This window comes from Boleophthalmus pectinirostris, unplaced genomic scaffold (assembly GCF_026225935.1).
Source record: "Boleophthalmus pectinirostris isolate CB_2022bp ecotype Guang Dong unplaced genomic scaffold, ASM2622593v1 HiC_scaffold_12, whole genome shotgun sequence".
NCBI lineage: Eukaryota > Metazoa > Chordata > Actinopteri > Gobiiformes > Gobiidae > Boleophthalmus > Boleophthalmus pectinirostris.
The window spans coordinates 10,711,718-10,731,960 of record NW_026571018.1 but is presented as its reverse complement, the minus strand read 5'-3'; the positions used below and the strand labels follow the sequence as shown (position 1 = coordinate 10,731,960).

The following is a 20,243-nucleotide window of genomic DNA, read 5'->3' as shown; positions in this document are numbered from 1 at the left end:
GTCCTGGTCCAGTTCTGGTGTGGTCCTGGTGATCAGCTCTGCGGTTGTGGCATCTATATATTTATAATCCGCTAATGACACGCCGTAGGTTCCGTCCTGGCTTAGTCCTGTACTATTGGGCTGCTGGACTAATGGTCGAACCCTGATTTATCACGGGCACGGGCGGGTAACGGGTGGAATGTTAATGTTTCCAGGTGGGTGTGAATTTAACTTTGATATAATCGCGAGTTAACGGTGTGGGTCTCCAAAAATGGACCCGAGCAGGATTCTGATATTTACTGAATTAAAGATAAAAGGAGCTGTTAATGTGAAAGCTGCAGCTACATGACATCACAAGGTGGAACAGAACATTTTGAGTTTTGGAGACGTAGACAAACTAATAATAAAATCTTACTTAAACATGTGTTAATGAAACAAAACAGAAGTCTGGGTATGTTTCTGAGGAAATACCAACATTCAAACATGGCTTTAAGCTTGCAAGAGTCAGCTTTACGTTATATGGGACCTTTAAACTGCAGACTCATTTCTGTGTGATAAAAACATCCTCATATTTATACAGGGCTGCAGAGGAGGCACTAATTGGCCCCATGTCAAAGGAGGAAACAAAAGTCGGCTAGCTTTAGTTCCCTGCCAGACAATATGATATTAACAATTAAATCTGTATCTGTATTTACTGCCTTAACGGAGACATCTTGTGCTTTTTCGAGTATTAAACTATAACAGACATGCATTATATAATTTCACATTTTGTTCACTGTAAACCACAATATAGATCTAAAGAGCTGATTGTAGCAATTGTATTTATCCAGTTCATGGACAATATTGATCTGACTTAATGAAAGAAACAAGTCCACTAGCTTACTCCTGTGTTAGAAAACTGCAGTGCTTAATGGGAGTTGAAGTTACCACAAATGTCATCACAACAAAGCGCTCTGGCTCCTCTTATGGATAGCTGCACATCACACTAGCAAGTAGTAGATTTTTTTTCTTTTCATTCGTACCAAAATGACTATGCAACACTGCAGAATCCTATGTGTATCACCGATTTAAAAAATAAAATTGGAGAAGCAACTGCATACGTCACAGTGGGCATGTACAGCGTGCAGTGGTGGAAGGTACCGGAAGTACAAATTTAAAAGTACAATATTGCAAGTACAAGTAGAATTTTTAGGTTTCTGTACTTTATTTAAGTAAATTTTACACTGGATACTTTTTATTTTTACTCCAATACATTTCAGATTTGGACTGAAAAGCAAAAAGAACTTTTCTTTATGGTTTGAGACCTGCTGAAAAAGCTGAAATAGCTGAGACTAATTTTAAGCGCTTTTAATATGAGATAACATCCAAAATTTTAGCAAACCAAACACACAAATACAACCAGAAAAATAAAGAAATCAACTGAATCACTTAAAATCAGCTAAATTCTTTATCAAAATCACTACTTTTCATGCTTTAATTGTTCTAAAAATCAGTGCAAAATACTTTAACTTTTTATGTTTTTCATGTGATACTTTTACTTTTACTTGAGTAATCTTTTGCTTCTGTATCTGTACTTTTACTTAAGTAACAAAATTTAGTGTTTCATCCACTACTGTCAAAGTCAATGAGAAGGAAACAATTATAACATGGTTGCTTCTGAACAATGAAACTCCTTTAAGCTATTTTAATTTAATATTACAGTTTACAATGAACAAAAGGGGAAACTTGTGTTCTATTTTAAGTCTGGAAAAGCATATTATGTCTCCTTTAATTATGTCAAACCAAAGTTAGGCTGAAGTCCACGCTGGGGTCTTAGATGGTGGACAGGATTTAGGAGCAGGTTGAGAAACAAAATGTTTTCCACTTAAACGTTTACAGTTTACAGACAGTTGGTCACTGGAGCAAACAGGAGGTGTCAGTTTAAATCATGTTTTTTGTGATACATTTATTTATCTAGAGTGTCCTCCTCTGTGCTGCAGCGACCCCCAAACTGTGACTGAATGGACCAAATGTAAAAAACATGAATCATGACACAAATGTTCAGAAAGCGTGATGGAAAAAAGAGTTTTGTTTTAATTTTTGTCTATATTGAAATATTAAAGAGGGGGTATTTCTGTAGGGTATTAACTGCTTGCACATTACATACCATGTTACCTTAATTTCCCCTTTATGTTTGCTCTCCACGCTAAGTCCCTCCCCATTCAGAATGACTTCACAACACAATCAGCGTGAATCCTGATAATGCAACTACCGCATATCACATCAGGTTTGTAAAGTTGTACTGTATTCTTTTGTATCATGTTTTTATGTTGCATATTTATGAAAAAATTGTTGTGTGCGAGCTTAGGTGATATAAAGGTTTGTGGTCAGAGTCTTTTACACTTTCATACATTCAAGCGTTTTGAATACGCTAGATTACTCAAACTTAAAACCTCTTCAGGCATGTTTTTGATGAGGGAACAACATTATAACATGGTACAAAGCTCCAAAAAGTCATCATACACCCTCTTTAAGTAGGTATGGTTTGAGAGTTTTAATATCACCCAAAATATTGTTGACATAAATTAAGTCAAGTTGAATATTTTATCTTGAATTAAATGAATAAATGATCTTAAAACTCAAATAATTTGCTTCGGACCAACATGATTAAAATACAAGGTGACAAAACATATTTCTTTGTGGCTTATGTTTTCTTTTTGAGTGATTTTAGAATCTTTCGGTCTTATTAAAATGGAGTTTGTTTATCAGAGAAAACAAAACTCTTCCCATCGCTCAGAGAAAGCAGCGTTCAAACAGCGGCCGCACAGCTGGAGCTAAACTATCATTACTATAATTCACAAAAATAATTCACAAAAACAATGAGCAAAACACTTTAAAAACATGACAGATGCCGACACAGAGGAGACACTGCTGCATTAAATGTGGATGAGTCAGACCCATTTGTATAAAGAAGTTTTCTCTCAATTCAACTGAAACTAAACCAAAAACTGCAATTCACTGTGACTGTCTGTTGTTGGGAGGGGCAGATGTTGTAGTTTAGCAGCCTCACTTCTGTCAGTCTGTCCCAGGGCAGCTGTGGCTACAATAGTATGTCACGAGCGAATGAATAATGCAGTAATTTAAAGTGAATTTTAGTGCCTGAAAAACAACAAATGCATAAATCTATATAATATGATTCTCTACAGACCCTTGCAGTGTTTGTAAATCCTGATGCCCTTCCATATGCTAGTGCCAATTTTTTAATAGAAGAGTTAAACTATGAAGAACCAGGGCTGAGGCCAAATGAGAGCAAAAGCAGACTCTTCATTAAAAAAAAAAAATCACAGCATGTAGCACTGGTATGTGCAGCCTATATTATGGGCATTTGCAGGCAGCAGTGAAATTAACATACTAACATGATAACAGCCACGTATCTAGATGCATTATAGTAGCCTATTACTGCCTAAAGGTGCATTGTGTAAGTTTTCCTGAGTCCGTCAAATGCTTTTCTTCATGGAGATGTGATTGCTTTGTCTGGAAGGTTGCACAGTATGGTATTGAACCTTTCTATCATCATGGAGACCAAACCAGACCAAGATACAGGTCAGATCAGCGGAGAGTAGGGCTGGGTATCATTAAGAAGTTGCCGATATGATACATACCTCAATACATAGGCCATGATACCATACGCATCTCGATACAGCGCACTTTCTGTTTGATTTGATATATTTCAAATCGATTCGATACTAAAAGTCTTTGTTAAACCACTTCTTGCGCAATTCGAATATGAAACACACACGTTCTACTCATCAAAACAGTGAAAATGCCAAATGTGTTGCATAAACAAGTTTCCTTTCTCTGTACTGTAGAGCTGTAACAAAATAATTTTGTAGACTATACCAAAAAATACTCTTGGCGATATATCGCCACAGCAGCCCATGATATCGATACTGTATCATCACATTAAACGATACGATATATCAATATTTCAATATTTTTGGACACCCCTAGTGGAGAGGCAACTCTACTCAGTCAGAATGCCTGTTTTTCTAAGTATTTTTTCAGCTATAAAACCACCTACAATTTAATAAATGTAAGGTAGAGCTGTTTAATGCCATACTGTGAAACATTCGAGGCAGAGCAACTACATATCCATAGAAACAACCAAACGGTTACATAGTGCACCTTTAAACTATTATTTTATGGATTGTTCTACTGGTGGTTTGTCTTTTGTTTACTCACTTCACTTTTGGTTTTGGTGAATTTGACGTACTTCTAATAGAGCAGGATTCAGGCTTTTTCAGTCTATTTATCTTGTATTTTATTTTCTGGTCTGACAAAAGCACAAGTGTTGTCTCTGTGTCACTTCAATAAACACGAAATCAGTGAGAAAAGAACCGATGTTTCCAAATGAAGCTGTCAGGGAGAACTGTGCCAGATGCCCTCCCATCCTGCTGTATCCCTGTGTGCCAGATGCCCTCCCTGACAGCGACATTGATGTGATGAGGCGGGTGCGATAGTGAAACGTTGCAGATGTTTGAACAATCAGAATTATCAGACCAAAGCACGAAGCCAGACACACAAAAGAGACAGAGAAAAACATCTGACAGACAGAGAGAAAGGTGGAGAGGAGGGGGGTGTGGTAGGGAGATGGAGAGAGCAGAAAAGGGAGAAGAAGGAGGAGAAAGATGAGAGGAGGAGAAGAGACAGGCAGGGACAAAAAGATAGTGAAGAGGGAGAGAGAGAGGGAAAGAAAGGGGAGGCAGAAAGAAAGAACGGAACAAGAGACAAAGAGAGAGAAGACAGGGAAAGTGACAAACATAGACAGAAAGAGAGGAGAAGGAGAGAGAGAAGGAGGGAGAGAAACAGGAAGACAGGGACAGACAGGGACATGGGGAGAGAGACAGGACACACAGATTAACAGACACTGACGCGACACAACAGAAAAATACATCCAACATTTCTTTGAGCTTGTGACTTAAAGCTGAATTCTGTAACATTTCGCTGAGCGTGTGAGTAAAGCTCTCTTCTGTAACATTTTGCTGAGCATGTGAGTAAAGCTCTTGAGCTCCTGACTAAAGCTCTCTTCTATGACATTTCTCTGGACATTTATCTGGACTTAAAGCTGACTTCTGTAACATTTCACTGAGCCCCTGACTAAAGCTCTATTCTGTAACATTTCACCAGTCTTTCTTGGTCAGGTTAGACATGCTAAAAATGTACAATCTTTCTGCTAAATATGGAATAGTATGTTCAAATTATTAATTGTAATAAATTACTGAAGAATCATGTTTGTTTAAAGGGTATTATTGTTATTAATTTTTGTTTTCATATTTTACATACACACAGAATGTAAAATCCCTGTGTAAACACCTTGGTGTATAAACAGTTAATGGGGCGTTTAGTTCTACTTTAATTTGTTCTTGAGGTACTGTACCAAAAAAATAAAATTACCTCTCTCAACCTGTACCTAAAATAATTACTCTAATGACTGAGTAAAACTAATGAACAGTTAATCGTGTAACTACAAATGATGAATTGTAGTTACGTAATTAACATAATTAATACTTTATTCACACAGGTCACATAGAAACAGCACAAACAGATACAACACAGATAAACACATGTTCACTGTAAAAACACAGAGGACAAAATTAGACTGAAGGACTTGAGTTAATGACATTTATCAAGAAATAATAAACTTCAATAATGTTTATTCATAAATAAAACTACTAAAAACATGTTACAGTGGAAATAATACTCTAGTTTCTACTTTTTTTTCACCACTTAACTGTGTATATGATGTTTTAATAACATATACTGTTCCTAGTGGGTTTAATGGGGTCATTTTAGTGCAAACAAGGTTAATTTTCAGCCTATCTTCAGAAACTGAATGTGTTCTGCTTCCAGTGGCCTTTACAATTTAAAGTACTATGTGACATCACACAGGACAGCCCTGATTACAGCCGGATGTTTCTGATTACAAACACCTGGCTGCAGGGGTGGAGTTTGAAGTGTGGATAAATGTTAGACCGATCACAGTGCCTCATACCTGCAGATCCTGGCCATTCTACCCCAGCACTCCCCCTTTAGTCCTCAAGACCCCGACCCTCGTCCCCCTCACTCTTCCTTTAATCCTCTGGGAAATGCTCAATTTAGCAGCTCTTCAAAATGTGGTTGTGGGTGGAGTTTAGGTGTTTCGTCCCTTTGCCTCCTGCGTCCTCCATGTTTTTGCAGTGTATGCCACCCTTATATGGTATATATATACATGTAGTACATGTGTGTTACCTGAGGGGGGAGCCCTTGGGTGTGGCGACCCCATAGCCTTTAGAGTCCAGATTCCCACCCACTTTCATAGTGTCACAGGGCTTCCTCTGCTCGATGTACTCATTCATAGCAGACTCCAGGAGGTAGGCGTACTTCCCTTTGGACTTCCGGACTCGGATCACACCTTCGTTCGTGTTTTTCACAAACACAGACGGCTCGGCGCTCCGCATGTACGACCACATCTTCTCAAAGACTGCAATCTTTGACCTCTGCACCAGAGGGAGACAAAGGGTCAGGGGCACTAAAGACACTACAGAAAATGTAATAAGCCTGTGTGTAGGGATGCAACAATCCTACTCTAGTGTCAGATATCAGCTTCCAAATATCAGTTTAGACAATATCCTGGTTGGACATGTAACTGATATTCATTTACAAACAGTTTCTCTGTAGTTATTGAGAGATGCATTTTTCAGTTTTTTTTTTTTTTTTTTATGTATTTATTTTGGGCAAGTAAGTGATTTACATTCTTATATAATAGAACATGTAACATTGTCCCTTTACAGTCAGTGAAGCTCACACCAAACTTCTCTTAACCCTTAAGGTATTGATATGTATGGTATTATAAGCAGTACTGAACCAGGACTAAACCAGGACTAAAAGATAATCAAACCAGCACTGAACCGACCCTGAAGAACTCTTTGGTAGAGCCTCCATCCAGCGTTCCGTAGGCAATCTCAGTCTGTTTAGCGAGATCTTCTGCGCTTTCTATGGGCGACACCATACGCTCCACGGTGAGGAAGGCCGCCAGGTTGGCCGTGTACGAGGAGATGATGATGAGCGTGAAGAACCACCAGACTCCGCCCACGATACGCCCAGACAGCGACCTGCAGCCAAGAAACGGTGTCAACTCATAGAAAGCACTTACCTTGTCTTAACCCATTCCACAGACCCAAATGAATCCACTTTGTCAATACTGTCGGGAAGCCATTACAAACAGGGACATTCAGATCTGGTTTAGACCTCGTTCAGTCCTATCATTTTGCTAGTTGTCACCATTGAAATTGCTGTTTTGTTTCTACACATTCGGACCTGTGAACATAATGTTTTATATGAGCTGCTAAAATATCCTTGCTCACCATGTTTTTACAGTGAAAGTGGCGTTGGAGCGTTTGTGTTGTGAGGCGAGCTGAAGGGAGATGCCCTGAAGCTACAGCGCTACATACCTCGCTCTGACGCCAACATTTAAATACATCACATCATCACTACACAACCAAGACTAAACCAGGACTAAACCAGGACTGAACTAGGACTAAACCAGGACTGAACTAGGACTAAACCAGGACTGAACAAGGACAAAACCAGGACTCAGCTAGAGCTAAACCAGGACTGAATCAGAACTAAACCAGGGTTAAATCAGGACTAAACCTGAACTAAATATTTAAAAACATCACATCAGCGCTACTGTCACACAGCCACAGCAAGCAGCCATGTTGGACAGGTCACCTTGTACCGAGACGTATACAACCAGGATTAACGCAGGATTAAACAATGACTGATTGAACAGGACTCATCCAGGATCCAAATAGGGCTGAACCAGGCTTAAACCAGCACTATACTTGGACTAAACCAGGTCTAAACTAACAGGGACAGTAGTGATGATGTGATGTATTTAAATGTTGGCGTCAGAGCGAGGTATGTAGCGCTGTAGCTTCAGGGCGTCTCTCTTCAGCTCGCTTCACGACACAAACGCTCCAACTCCACTTTCACTGTAAGAACACGGAGAGAGGAGACTGACCACACGTGAGGACAGGAGCATTACAGAGTGGACAGTGGTGCAGGGACATTTTAGCAGCTCAGCTACAACTTACCACCACCGAGTGTGAAGTGAATGAAAAATGCACTGTGAAGTATTTTGGGTGTCCTGAATGGCGCTGTGTAAATCTAATGTTTTATCAGTATTATTAAACCAGGATTAAACCAGGACTAAACCAGGACTAAACCATGACGTCATTACAAGATCTACTTTCCCTACAGTCACAGCAAGCAGCCATGTGGCAGGTCACCTTGTAAAGAGACGTTTACCACCAGGACTAGACCAAGAGTAAACCAGGACTAAACCAGAGCTAGCAGGACTAAAGAAGGACTGAACAGGACTAAAACAGGACTAAACCAAGAGTAAACCAGGACTAAACCAGGACTATAGTGGGATTATCAGACTATGTCACTTCACGCTCTACTGTGCATGTCTCCTGCAGAAAGAGCAGCTGTCATGTCCAGATTTCCGGCTCTTCTGGGTGTCGGGGCTAGTTCTATCAATCAGGTATGAGTGGATGTCCAGCTTTGAGCCATTTCTTCTCGTCATTTATGCTTCCACCTGCATTTAACACAAAGATGTATCCCACTCACTAATGTTAATTTAGCCTTATAACTTATTTTAACACACAGTGATAAACAGTTTTAGTGTGTTGACAATGTTGTCAGAGCATTAACTAAAGTTGTAACTTCATGTTAATAGCACAGACAGTGGCTCTTTCTGCACTCAGGTTGTGAGCACGTTTGCTGTGTTGATAAACAAATAATCCATCTATACCCTTAGCTGTGGCATTCTATTTTTATCAACAGTATAGCCAAACTCTGTTGCTTAGAAACTTTCTCGGGTGAAGTTTGTCTTATTTACTGCAAATATAAAACAAAGACAACATAGCTATGAATGCTATTAATTAACAGCTCTGCCTTATATGAAACAGGTCTAAACCAGGTCTAAACCAGGTCTAACCCAGGTCTTGCTGCAGGGAGGACATTGTGTAAAGTGGATATGGTTCTTTTTTTAAACAAATGTTTAAAATTCCATGTTTTAGCCATTGGTTGTTTGGGAATAATGGCATCATTCCGACTTGGCGCTCTGAGTTTGTCTCCAGGGAATAATTAAACACTTAATGAGTTCAGATAACACCAGCGCTTTGTTTAAGCCTCAGTAATTTCATCCGAGGAGAAGAGTCTCACTAATGGAGCCGTAACAAATTCTGGAAATTGTTTAGTTTTAGTTTTTTTTTTTTTTTTTTTTTTTTGTTTGTTTTGTTTTTTGTTTTTAAAGTAATTTCTGCTTGAAAATAGTGTGCATTTTAGCATAAAAATGTCTCTCTGCAGTACAATGCAATATGTGGTCAAGTATTCATTTGCATAAATGTTTTTAAGTTTAAAGGTCATATATTACACAAAACCGACAATCGTGACCTTTAAGACATTTTGTATTTTTACCTCCTTAAAAACACACCTGAAGTTGTGTTTTGTTTTGTTCACACATTTCAGTAATCCTAGTCTGTCTACATCTCCAAAGGTCAAAATGCTGTCACATGCTGTGATGTCATGAGGAGTCTTCAAGTTAACTGCTCCTTTTACCTTTAGTTCAGTAGAGACTGGCACTCCAGGGCTGAAATCATCCAAATGATTCTAGTGAAGGTGTATGGAGTTTAAAAAACACAGTGAACTTCCTGTATTTCCACGTGACATCACAAGGTGGAACAGAGTTTGAGAGAAGAATTCCTGATAAATATGCAGGTTTGTGTGTTAAACATGCAAGTGTGTGTGTTCTCACCTGGGAGAGATGTCACAGCCCTGTTGCATAAACGCTCCCAGAGAAAACCACAGAGAGTTAAAGATCCCAAAGTCGTTGGTGTACTCTGGCTCCTCCTTCTGGCTCTCTGCTACAAAAGAGCACAAGAGTCAGAGGCCCGGTGTTTCAGATGCCCTCCCTGTGTGTTAGATACCCTACCTGGACTCTGGTCTGGGTCAGAGGAGTTGTTTTGAGGTTCTTTGGGTGAAGTTCTTCTGGCTCCACAGTCTGGCCCCTCCTCTTCATCCTCAGACTCCTCCCCCTTCCACTCATACGGACTGAAGCGGCTCACCTAAAGTACACAAGTACACACATGCTTTTAGAATGTTTTTTTTTTTTGTTTTTTTGTTTTTTTTTCAAAGGAGACATTCTGTATTTTTATATTCATTTATATATATATATATATATATATATATATATATATATATATATATATATATATATATATATATATATGAGCTAACCAGTGTGGGTCCTTGGGCAAGACCCTTCGTGCTACTGCCCACCTCATACAATGATGAGAGAGAAAGAAACGTATGACATGCCGGCTCAGACGTCGCCCGGCCAAACAAGGTCTGCATCAGGTGCTGGGGAACCAGGGCACCTTGATGAACAATGGGCTACTGGAACACGGCGGAAATGGGCGAGATGCGAGAACAAGGCTCTGTTGGAATGCTACTACTACAGTAACCCTAGGCAGAGGGGTTACATGAACAGGATGTGGGAGAAATGCTTATTACGATACCCACAGTCCAAGCTAACGGCCAAACAACTAGTAGCTCAGTGTTCCAACATCCACAAACGGCAACTGCTATCACAACTAGAGATTGATGAGGTACAACACAAATGCCACGGCAAGGGGGAACCAGTGTGCCAGGTCAGAGGGGAGTTGACACCAACTCCCCAACCAGAGATTGGGTACGAAGCCCCAATAAGTATCACGCTGAGCAAGGCAGCGACTGACCTGAAAGATAAGATCATGGCCCGAATGAACACAAGGCAACCCCGATGCCGGTTACAGAGGCTAAGTGAAGTACCATCTGAAAGTCTCCTAGACGATGTGAATGCAGCACTGACAGTGATCCCTACCACAACAATCACTGAAACCAATGAGCTGATATACACTTCAGCAGCAGTGATCCTAGATGTGTTGGGCTATAAGAGCAACCATGGGAGCTATGCGATACAATACCCACCATGGAAAAGACAGTTAGAGGCTAAAATCAAGGAGGTGCGGAGAGAAGTGAGCCAACTGTCAGAGGCCCAGAAAGGTGCAATGAAAAAGCAAGTGCCCAAGAGGTACAACCAGTTGCCCATACCTGAAGCACTCAAAACTGCCAAACAAAGGCTCCAAGCCTTGGCCAGCCGCCTAAAGAGGTACACACGAGATAACGAGGCCAGACGAATAAACCGGCTGTTCGCAACACAACCGGCGAAAGTGTACGCTCAGTGGCAGGGTAATAACACCAGAGCATACCCACCAAGGCTGGAGACTGAGAGGTACTGGAAAGGCATATGGGAAAGGGAGGCATCACATAACACCGATGCACAGTGGCTGGTGGATCTGAGAGAAGACCACAGCAACCTCCCTGAACAGAATCCAGTCACCATCACAGTGGCAGACATCCAGAGAAGAGTCTCAGGTATGAAAAAAAGGACCGCACCGGGCCCTGACTTGATCCATGCGTACTGGCTAAAGAAGCTCACTGCCCTCCACGAGCGCCTGGCAGCACAAATGAACCAGCTGCTAAGGGATGGAGCTCACCCTGAATGGTTAACCCAAGGGCGTACGATCCTGATCCTAAAGGATCCCTCAAAGGGTGCAGTCCCATCCAACTATCGGCCAATAACCTGTCTCTCCACAACATGGAAGCTCATGTCAGGCATCATTGCGGCTAAGATAAGTGGGCACATGAATCAATACATGAGCGCAGCACAGAAGGGTATCGGCAAAAACACCAGGGGAGCCAAAACACCAACTCCTGGTTGACCGAACAGTCGCCCGTGACTGCAGAACCCGTAAGACCAACCTGTGCACTGCCTGGATTGATTACAAGAAAGCCTATGACTCAATGCCACACACATGGATCACTGAGTGCTTGAAGCTGTACAATATCAACAGGACTCTAAGGGCGTTCATTGCGAACTCGATGCGGTTGTGGAAAACCACCCTTGAAGCCAAGGGGAAGCCACTTGCACATGTGTCCATCAAATGTGGCATATACCAAGGAGACTCACTGTCCCCACTACTGTTCTGCATAGGCCTGAACCCCCTCAGCCAAATAATCGACCGCACTGGCTATGGATACCGACTCAGAAACGGGGCCACCATCAGTCACCTCCTCTACATGGATGACATCAAGCTGTACGCTAAGAGTGAGCGAGACATCGACTCACTGATCCACACCACAAGGATCTACAGTACAGACACTGGGATGTCATTCGGGCTTGAGAAATGTAGCAGGATGGTGACAAAGAGAGGGAAGGTAGTCCACACAGAGGGGGTGTCACTCCCAGAGGAAACAATAGCAGACATTGAGGACAGTTACAAGTACCTTGGTATCCCACAAGCAAATGGCAACCTTGAAGAGGCAACAAGGAAAGCGGCTACGGCCAAATACCTGCAAAGAGTGAGGCAAGTCCTTAGAAGCCAGCTCAATGGCAAGAACAAGGTGCAGGCAATCAACAGCTACGCCCTGCCAGTGATCAGATACCCTGCAGGGATTGTAAGCTGGCCAAAGGAGGAGATACAGACCACAGATGTTAAGACACGAAAGCTCCTGACCATGCATGGAGGGTTCCATCCCAAATCCAGCGCCCTGAGACTGTACGCAGGCCGGAAGGAAGGGGGCCGAGGACTAGTGAGTGTGGGAACCACTGTCCAGGATGAAACATCCAAGCTCCTTGAGTACATCAAGGACAAGGCCCCGGCAGATGAGGTGCTCAGAGAATGTCTCAGACAGTGGGGTCCAGAGGAAGAGGTGCTGGAGGGACCATCATGGCAGGACAAACCCCTACATGGGGCGTACCACCGGAACATAACTGAAGTGGCTGATATCAAGAAATCCTACCAATGGCTTGAGAGGGCTGGTCTGAAGGACAGCACAGAGGCACTGATCCTGGCTGCTCAGGAGCAGGCCCTGGGCACTCGAGCAATAGAGGCCCAGATCTACCACACCAGACAAGACCCACGGTGTAGACTGTGCAAAGAGGCTCCTGAGACAGTCCAGCACATAACTGCAGGGTGTAAGATGCTGGCAGGGAAAGCATACATGGAGCGACATAACCAAGTGGCGGGCATAGTGTACAGAAACATCTGTGCAGAGTACGGGCTGGAAACCCCAGGATCAAGGTGGGAAACACCTCCAAAGGTTGTGGAGAATGACCGAGCCAAGATCCTGTGGGACTTCCAGATACAGACTGACAGAATGGTGATGGCGAACCAACCAGACATAGTGGTGGTGGATAAGAAACAGAGCAGAGCCGTGGTGGTGGACATCGCAATACCAAGCGATGGTAATATCAGGAAAAAGGAACACGAGAAGCTAGAGAAATACCAGGGGCTCAAGGAAGAGCTGGAGAGAGCCTGGAAAGTAAAGGCATCAGTGGTGCCTGTGGTGATCGGAGCACTCGGGGCTGTAACCCCCAAACTGGAAGAGTGGCTTCAACAGATACCGGGAAAAACAATGGACATCTCAGTCCAGAAAAGTGCAGTACTGGGAACAGCAAAGATACTGCGCAGAACTCTCAAGCTCCCAGGCCTCTGGTAGAGGACCCGAGCTGAATGAGGGTGAGAGAGACCTACCACCGTGGAAGGTGAGAAACACATTTATATATATGCATATATATGTATATGTCTATATCAGTCTTTTGATCTGCCACAATAATGTAATAATGAATTTAAATAAAAATACCTCAAATTGAAGGCTTTTCTCAGCAATTTTTAGGTGAGATTAAAATTAGATTAATTAGATTAATTAATTACAGATCATAATTAATTAATCTCTCAATTTTTTTAATCGCATGACAGCACTAATATATATATATATATATATATATATATATATATATATATATATATATATATATATATATATATATATATATATATATATATATATATATATATAATATATGCTGCTATATTTATATTTATTTTATATATATTCTGTTTAGAGCTTTGAACAATGTTTTGTTTCCTTCTGAAGTTGTATTAGACCAGGGCCATTTTCAGGTGCTCTACCATGAAAAAAAAAAAAAAATGCTTTTCCATTTTGTTTAAAATAAATCCACAGGTTTTAAAAGTAAGCAAATATGATTTGGGGGGTTCAGAATGCAGCACCCGCCTCTTAACAATGAAGAAGCACAGGGTATATATTACACCTGTTCTTAGATCTTTGCACTGGCTCTCTGTACATTTTAGAATTCATTAAAACATTTAATGATTGTTTTTAAAAGTCTTTTTTATTTGAACCTGTCCAGCCCCATGTCCCATCCAGAGTTCTGCAGATCAGCTCTGCAGATCAGCACTTCTTAGCTGTTCCTAAGAAAAGGTTGAAGACCAGAGGAGATGGGGCTTTTGCTGTGTTTGGACTGCAGCTGTGGACAGTCACTGCAGCATTTTAAATCTCTGCTAAAAATGTTTTCACATTTTCATTGCCTTTTCTCATTGGCATTTGATATGAGTTAGAGAGACTGGCATCTTGGTTTATATTATACTGTATTCCCAGTGACCACGTTTATATGTACTCGAGTATCCCGGTTATGCTCTGTTTTTTTGAGTAAACACTGTACCCCCTTTCTGAGAAACCAGGATATTCTCACTCTCTCTCATCTTTACTGAAACTGTGACAGTGCTCTATAGTCTAATATTCTTACTTGAATGTGTATCTTTTTTTTTTTTTTTGTTCGAAACCTGTTAAAAAGTCTTAAGTTAGAAAAGTTGCTCCATATTTAGCTCCTTGGCATATCTGTTCCAAAGTTACCATGGCAACCACTCTAAATATGTAGGATACTCTGACGCCTTTCTTTACTTTTTTAATACTTATACTATTGCTGTCTTATTGTTGTTGTTCAGCACTTTGGTAAGCTTTGGTTGTTTTAATTGTGCTTTAAATACATTTGATTTGAATTTGATTTGGACATACATGTAGAATCCTCAACATGATGTCTCTGTATGACTAGAGCAGTGCAGTTGCTGACCAGAAAGAGCACAACGCTGACTCCGATGTAGGCAAACACGATGCACATCCAGATCTCGTAGGCCAGAGGGTCGAGGAAGGAGAACACGCCGGGCTTGGACTTGGTGGGCTTCTTGATCATGATGGAGATCCCCAGGGACATGAAGGGTTTGGTGAAGTCTATGACCTGCTCTCGGACCAGCGTGATGGTGAGAGGAGCCACAGCCACGTCTGCCTGCTACAGAGGGGACAGGCGGGGGGGGGGGGGGGGGTATTAACTGCTAACACTTAACCTATTTAGATCACCAACGCACCTTTTATTGTTTTGAAAATGCTATATTTGCCAAAAAACAACACATGAACATGATTTATAAGATTCAGTTTCATTATTAACGCTTCCCTCTTTTTGCTCCCTGTGCTAAATCATTCCCCCTTCAGAGCCCTATCGCAACAAATTCAGCAAAAATCATGAAACTGCTGTACAGGTATTAGGTTTGTCAAGGTGTTGTGTACAGTTTTGTATGCATGTATTATGTGTAAGGAGGGTTGGGATAGTGCCCAGGAGAGATCACTAGATTGTTCTGTGAGGGGAGTGTCAATCCACAAAATTTTGCAGTTTTTAAAATAAACTAATTTAAACGTGTCACTGTTGCCATAAGTATTGCTAATCTTCAGTATTTATGTCAAAGTTTGACAATTTCACTGAGTTTATTCTCAGAAATAAAAACTAAAAAGATTCTGTTTGACCAGAATCAACAAAGTCATGTTTTACTGCAGTCAGACTTTGAGCAAGTGTTTTTCAGTGAAACTGTTTATTTTCCAAGATTAAATTTGATCAAATGAATCTCAAAATGAGGTTTGTCCAAAGCACGGTTACTATAGCAACTTCAGCGTTCAGGCAGTGACAGGAGCTTTAATGTTTTGCCCAAAGACACAATGGCACCAACAAGAATGAACAAGAGCTCCACCACCAGAATAAACCAAAAGTAAATCAGGATTAAACCAGGATTAAACCAGATTTAAACCAGGACTAAACCAGGGCTAAACCAGGGCTAAACCAAGGCTAAACCAGCTCTGAACTAGGTCTAAACCAGGACTAAATCAGGACTGAACCAGGATTGAACAAGGACTAAATCGGGATTAAACCAGGGCTAAACCAGGATTGAACTTGGACTAAATCAGTACTAAACCAGGACCAAACCAGGACTGAACCAGGTCTGTTTTGTTTTGGGAACGCTTGTTTTGCTCACCCCGTACACCAGCTCTCCCACCATCCCGTTCCACATTTTGGTCTCGGCATCCCTGGCTCCGTACTTCCCGTCTCCCACCAGCTCCAGGCGGTACGAGAATCCCACGTGTTTGGCGATTTCCGATGCCAGCTCAGCACAGTATCCCTCGTAGCGTTCATTCCCAACAAACTGCTCATGGTTCTTCTTCAACATCATGTACGGAGCCTCCTGCAACGAGACCAGTGTGTCAGATGCCCTCCCTGTCTGTCAATTATGGTGAAGGTTAGGTTTTGGTTAAGGTTTGAACAGGGTTAGAATGTATGTTTGAGAGAAGAACTAACAAATCCAGTTTATTCCTATAGCACATTTTACAAACAAAGCAGTTTCCAAAGTGCTGCACAGAGATAAAAAAAAAAAAAAAATGAAGATAACAAAAAGGTAAATTGCTAAAATTTGGTCTTATCAGTCCTAAAACAAAACCAGTAAAGACCAAAATAAAAGCAAAAACCATACAAATCATAAAATTGTTGTAAATAAGTAAAATAAATTAAATAAATAAAAGACACAGAGGATCACACAATGGCTTTTAACACTCATGCGGTGTTAAAAGCCAGAGAATAAAAGTGGGTTTTAAGACGAGACTCCACTGTGGGGCTGTCCGGTCGTGGGGGGCAGAACGTTCCAGAGTTCGGGGCCGGCCACAAAGAAGGCCCTGTCTTCCCTGGTTTTAAGTTTTGTTTAAGGCACCATAAGCTGGAACTGGACCTCGGACCTCAGAGCGTGCATGGGGGTGTGCATTTGGATGAGGTCAGAGACGTACTGTGGGGCCAGTCCATTCAAAGTTTTAAAAACAAATAAAATCTTAAAATCAACTTTAAAATGAACTTGAAGCCAGTGCAACAACGCTAAAATTGGGTTAATGTCCTCATGTTTTTTGGTTCCAGTTAAAAGGCAAGCAGCAGAATTTTGAATGCCGGAAAAAAGTGCATTACAGTCGTTTTAACGAGAGGAGATAAAAAAAAGTGAATGACCTGTTCAAATGATTTAAAAGACAAAAAAGTTTTAATTTTAGATAAAAGCCACAAATGATAAAAGCCAGATTTTACAACCGCATTTACTTGTTTGTCAAATTTAAATTTATTGTCCATAGTGATGCCAAGAACATGCGTGAATGAAACAAAACACAAATCCAAGTATTTGATGAGGAAACATAATAACATAGATCAGAAAACAGCATAATATGGATTCTTTAAAGTTCTATATGGTGGGATTTTTTCGGGCAGAGCTGTCGATGTGATATATTGGCATGATAATCTCCACAGAACACTGGTAAACATGGGCACGTGGACAAATTTCTCACCAGAATCGTGGTCACGACGTAGGTGCGGTTGGGCAATCCGTAGAAGTAGTCATCCACCACAGACCTGTAGGTGGCCGTGTTGACGTATCCCTTTTTAGCGTTCCAGTATCCGATCTGGAACACAACACAATCACATGGGGCTGGGCCAAATGCCAAAAAATCTAAGTCACGTGTCATTATCTTTTTGTAGCTTTTTATTATAGACTCCTGAGCAGTGCCTCACCTTCCTGGGCCCCACATGGCTCAGTTCCATCACGGTCAGACTGTAGTTGGTTCTGTGCCCACGTTCGTCAAACTGGATGTGCCCGGACAGACCCTCCATCTGCACCTGAGGCCACCACAAAACAATAACAAAACACCAACACAGCAGGAGATGGTTAAAGCCACAGTTTTCATTTAGAAACAAGCTCATCTCTGACCAAGCTAATTTTTCCACAGACCTGCTGCAGCGCCCTCTGGATGTCGATGCCCTGTCCCCATGGCGACGGTGGGTTGGCGAGGCACTCCCCAGCATTGCCCCGGCGAGAGATGTCGATCCGCTGTTTACGAAGATACTGGAACGCAGCGGCCATGATACTTACGCCGTCGTACGTCAGAGCGCCAGTGTACTGCGGACAGGAAGGGCATCCAGGTTAGAGAAGGGAGTGCACATAGAGGGAGGGCAAGAAGAAAGAGGACATCCTGGTTAGAGAGGAAGGGCATCTGGGTTAGAGAAGAGAGGGAGGGAATTTGGGTTAAAATGGGAAAAATGGACAAGTGGATGTCATAAGGGAAAGAGATGGAGTATCAAATGGATGGAGTTCCTCTGTCTTCGCTCCTTCCTCTCTCCTCTCTCCATCTCCTTGCCTCCAGTCTTCTCTCCTGCTCTCTCCCACTTTCTCTACTGTATCTCTTTTCATCTTCTCTCCCTTTGTCTCCCTCTCTCCTTTCTTCTCTTTCTCCTCCTCTCTTTTCCCCTCTCTCTCTAACTCCCCCCTTCTGGCCCTCATCTTCAGTATCTCTCTACCGCTGTCTCCCTCATCCTCTCTCTGTCTCTCTCCATCTCACTCTTTCTCTCTGTCTGTCTTTCTCTCTCTCTCTTTCTGTTTGTCTGTTTCTCTCTCTGTCTCTCCCTTTCTCTGTCTTTGTCTGTCTGTCTTCTCCCTCTCTCTCTCTCTCTGTCTGTCTCTCTGAATTTATCTGTCTGTCTGTCTTTCTCTCTCTCTGTATGTCTCGCTCTCTTCCTCTCTCTGTTTCTGTCTGTCTTCCTCTCTCTCTTTCTGTCTCCCTCTCTGTCTCTCTCTCTCTCTTTTTCCTCCTCCTCCTCTCCTCACCTTTAGTCTCGCCCTCCTCCCTCTCGCATCCTTGGAGTCAAACACTTCCCATTCCTGGTTGACCCGCTCCACGTTGGGGTCACTGTGGTTCACCAGTTGGAATCCCGTCACATTTGGAGCCAACTTCTGCAATTCTGTGATGTTTAGGTCCATGAAACCCTAAAAGGAAAACATTTTAATTATCATATCTTAAATAAATTATTCAAATGACTCTAGTGAAGATGTATGGACTTTAAAACACAGAGGAGTATTTTCAGTTTTCAGTTTGAGAGAGGAACTCAGCCTGAATAAGCAGGGTTTATGTCTTAAATATGTGTGAACGAAACAAAACATAACTCCAGGTCTGTTTTTGATGAGGAAACAACATTATAACAGATCAGAAAATAGCGTGATATGAGCCCTGGAAAGGTGAGAGTGTTGGCCTTGCCTGATTTGCCAGGATGTAGTGGTAGTTCTTCAGGTTCCTCTTCTGCAGAGCTATCTGAAGCACAAAGCAAACACAGGCTTAATTTTACTGTTTAAAGGTGCATACAGTATGTAACTTTTTGTTTGGGGATCCATCAAATGCTTGTTTCTATGAATATGTCATTGCTCTGCCTGGAATGTTCCATAGTGTGACTTTAAACAGCTCTACCTTACATTTATCCAATTACAGCTGGTTTTATAGCTCAAAAATACCTAGAAAACAGGCATTTTGACTGTGAGTGGGGTCGCCTCTACACAGACCTGACCTGCAACTTGGTTTGGTTTGGTCTCCATGAAATTTAGTATGGTAATTTTAATGCCATATTGTGGAACATTCCAGACAAAGCAATAACATCTCCATGGAGAAAAGCATTTGCCAGAACCTCCACCAGAAAAATTACACAATGTAGGACAAAGGATTTTCTGCAAAAGAATTGTCTAAACTGCAAAAGAATGAATGTTACTTCAATAAAAATATTACTCCAGCAGGAGTAAAACTATAGAGTCTGAAAAATTAAACTTAAACTTAACTTTTAAAAAGTTACCAATCTTCTGGTCTCCTTTAATTGCAGCTCTTTAAATTGTCGGATTTAACTAAGTGGGCAGTTAAATCCTCACTTCCTTCCTTGTCTCCTTGTTTCCTTTCCTCATTCAGATGCATCCTCTTCTTTTCTACCACCAGCTGTTCCCCCTCCTCTCTCCTTCCCTGTCCACATGTTTTCAGAAATCCCTCCATTTATCTTTCCACCGCTCTCTTCCCCAATTTTTTCATGTTTTCAGATCTTTTCGTCTCCTCCACTCCTCCTCTCTCCTCTCTTCTCTCGCATCTTCTTTTCTTTCCCCATCTCCACTCCCCCT

The 20,243-nt window shown here is 41.6% G+C and overlaps 1 protein-coding gene across 1 annotated transcript in view; it reads right to left on the bottom strand.

Moving 5' to 3' along the window:
- The window catches only part of LOC110156443 (glutamate receptor 1-like), a 52,283-nt gene that overhangs the window by 10,103 nt on the left and 21,937 nt on the right, over positions 1-20,243 (bottom strand). The window contains exons 4-14 of the mRNA XM_055148776.1: positions 19,348-19,401; positions 18,921-19,079; positions 18,048-18,215; positions 17,831-17,935; positions 17,608-17,721; positions 16,269-16,475; positions 15,041-15,256; positions 10,064-10,130; positions 9,821-9,929; positions 6,911-7,109; positions 6,247-6,494 (exon numbers count right to left, since the gene is read on the bottom strand). Coding sequence (XP_055004751.1) covers positions 6,247-6,494; positions 6,911-7,109; positions 9,821-9,929; positions 10,064-10,130; positions 15,041-15,256; positions 16,269-16,475; positions 17,608-17,721; positions 17,831-17,935; positions 18,048-18,215; positions 18,921-19,079; positions 19,348-19,401 — 1,646 coding nt within the window. The remainder of the gene's footprint in view (positions 1-6,246; positions 6,495-6,910; positions 7,110-9,820; positions 9,930-10,063; positions 10,131-15,040; positions 15,257-16,268; positions 16,476-17,607; positions 17,722-17,830; positions 17,936-18,047; positions 18,216-18,920; positions 19,080-19,347; positions 19,402-20,243) is intronic.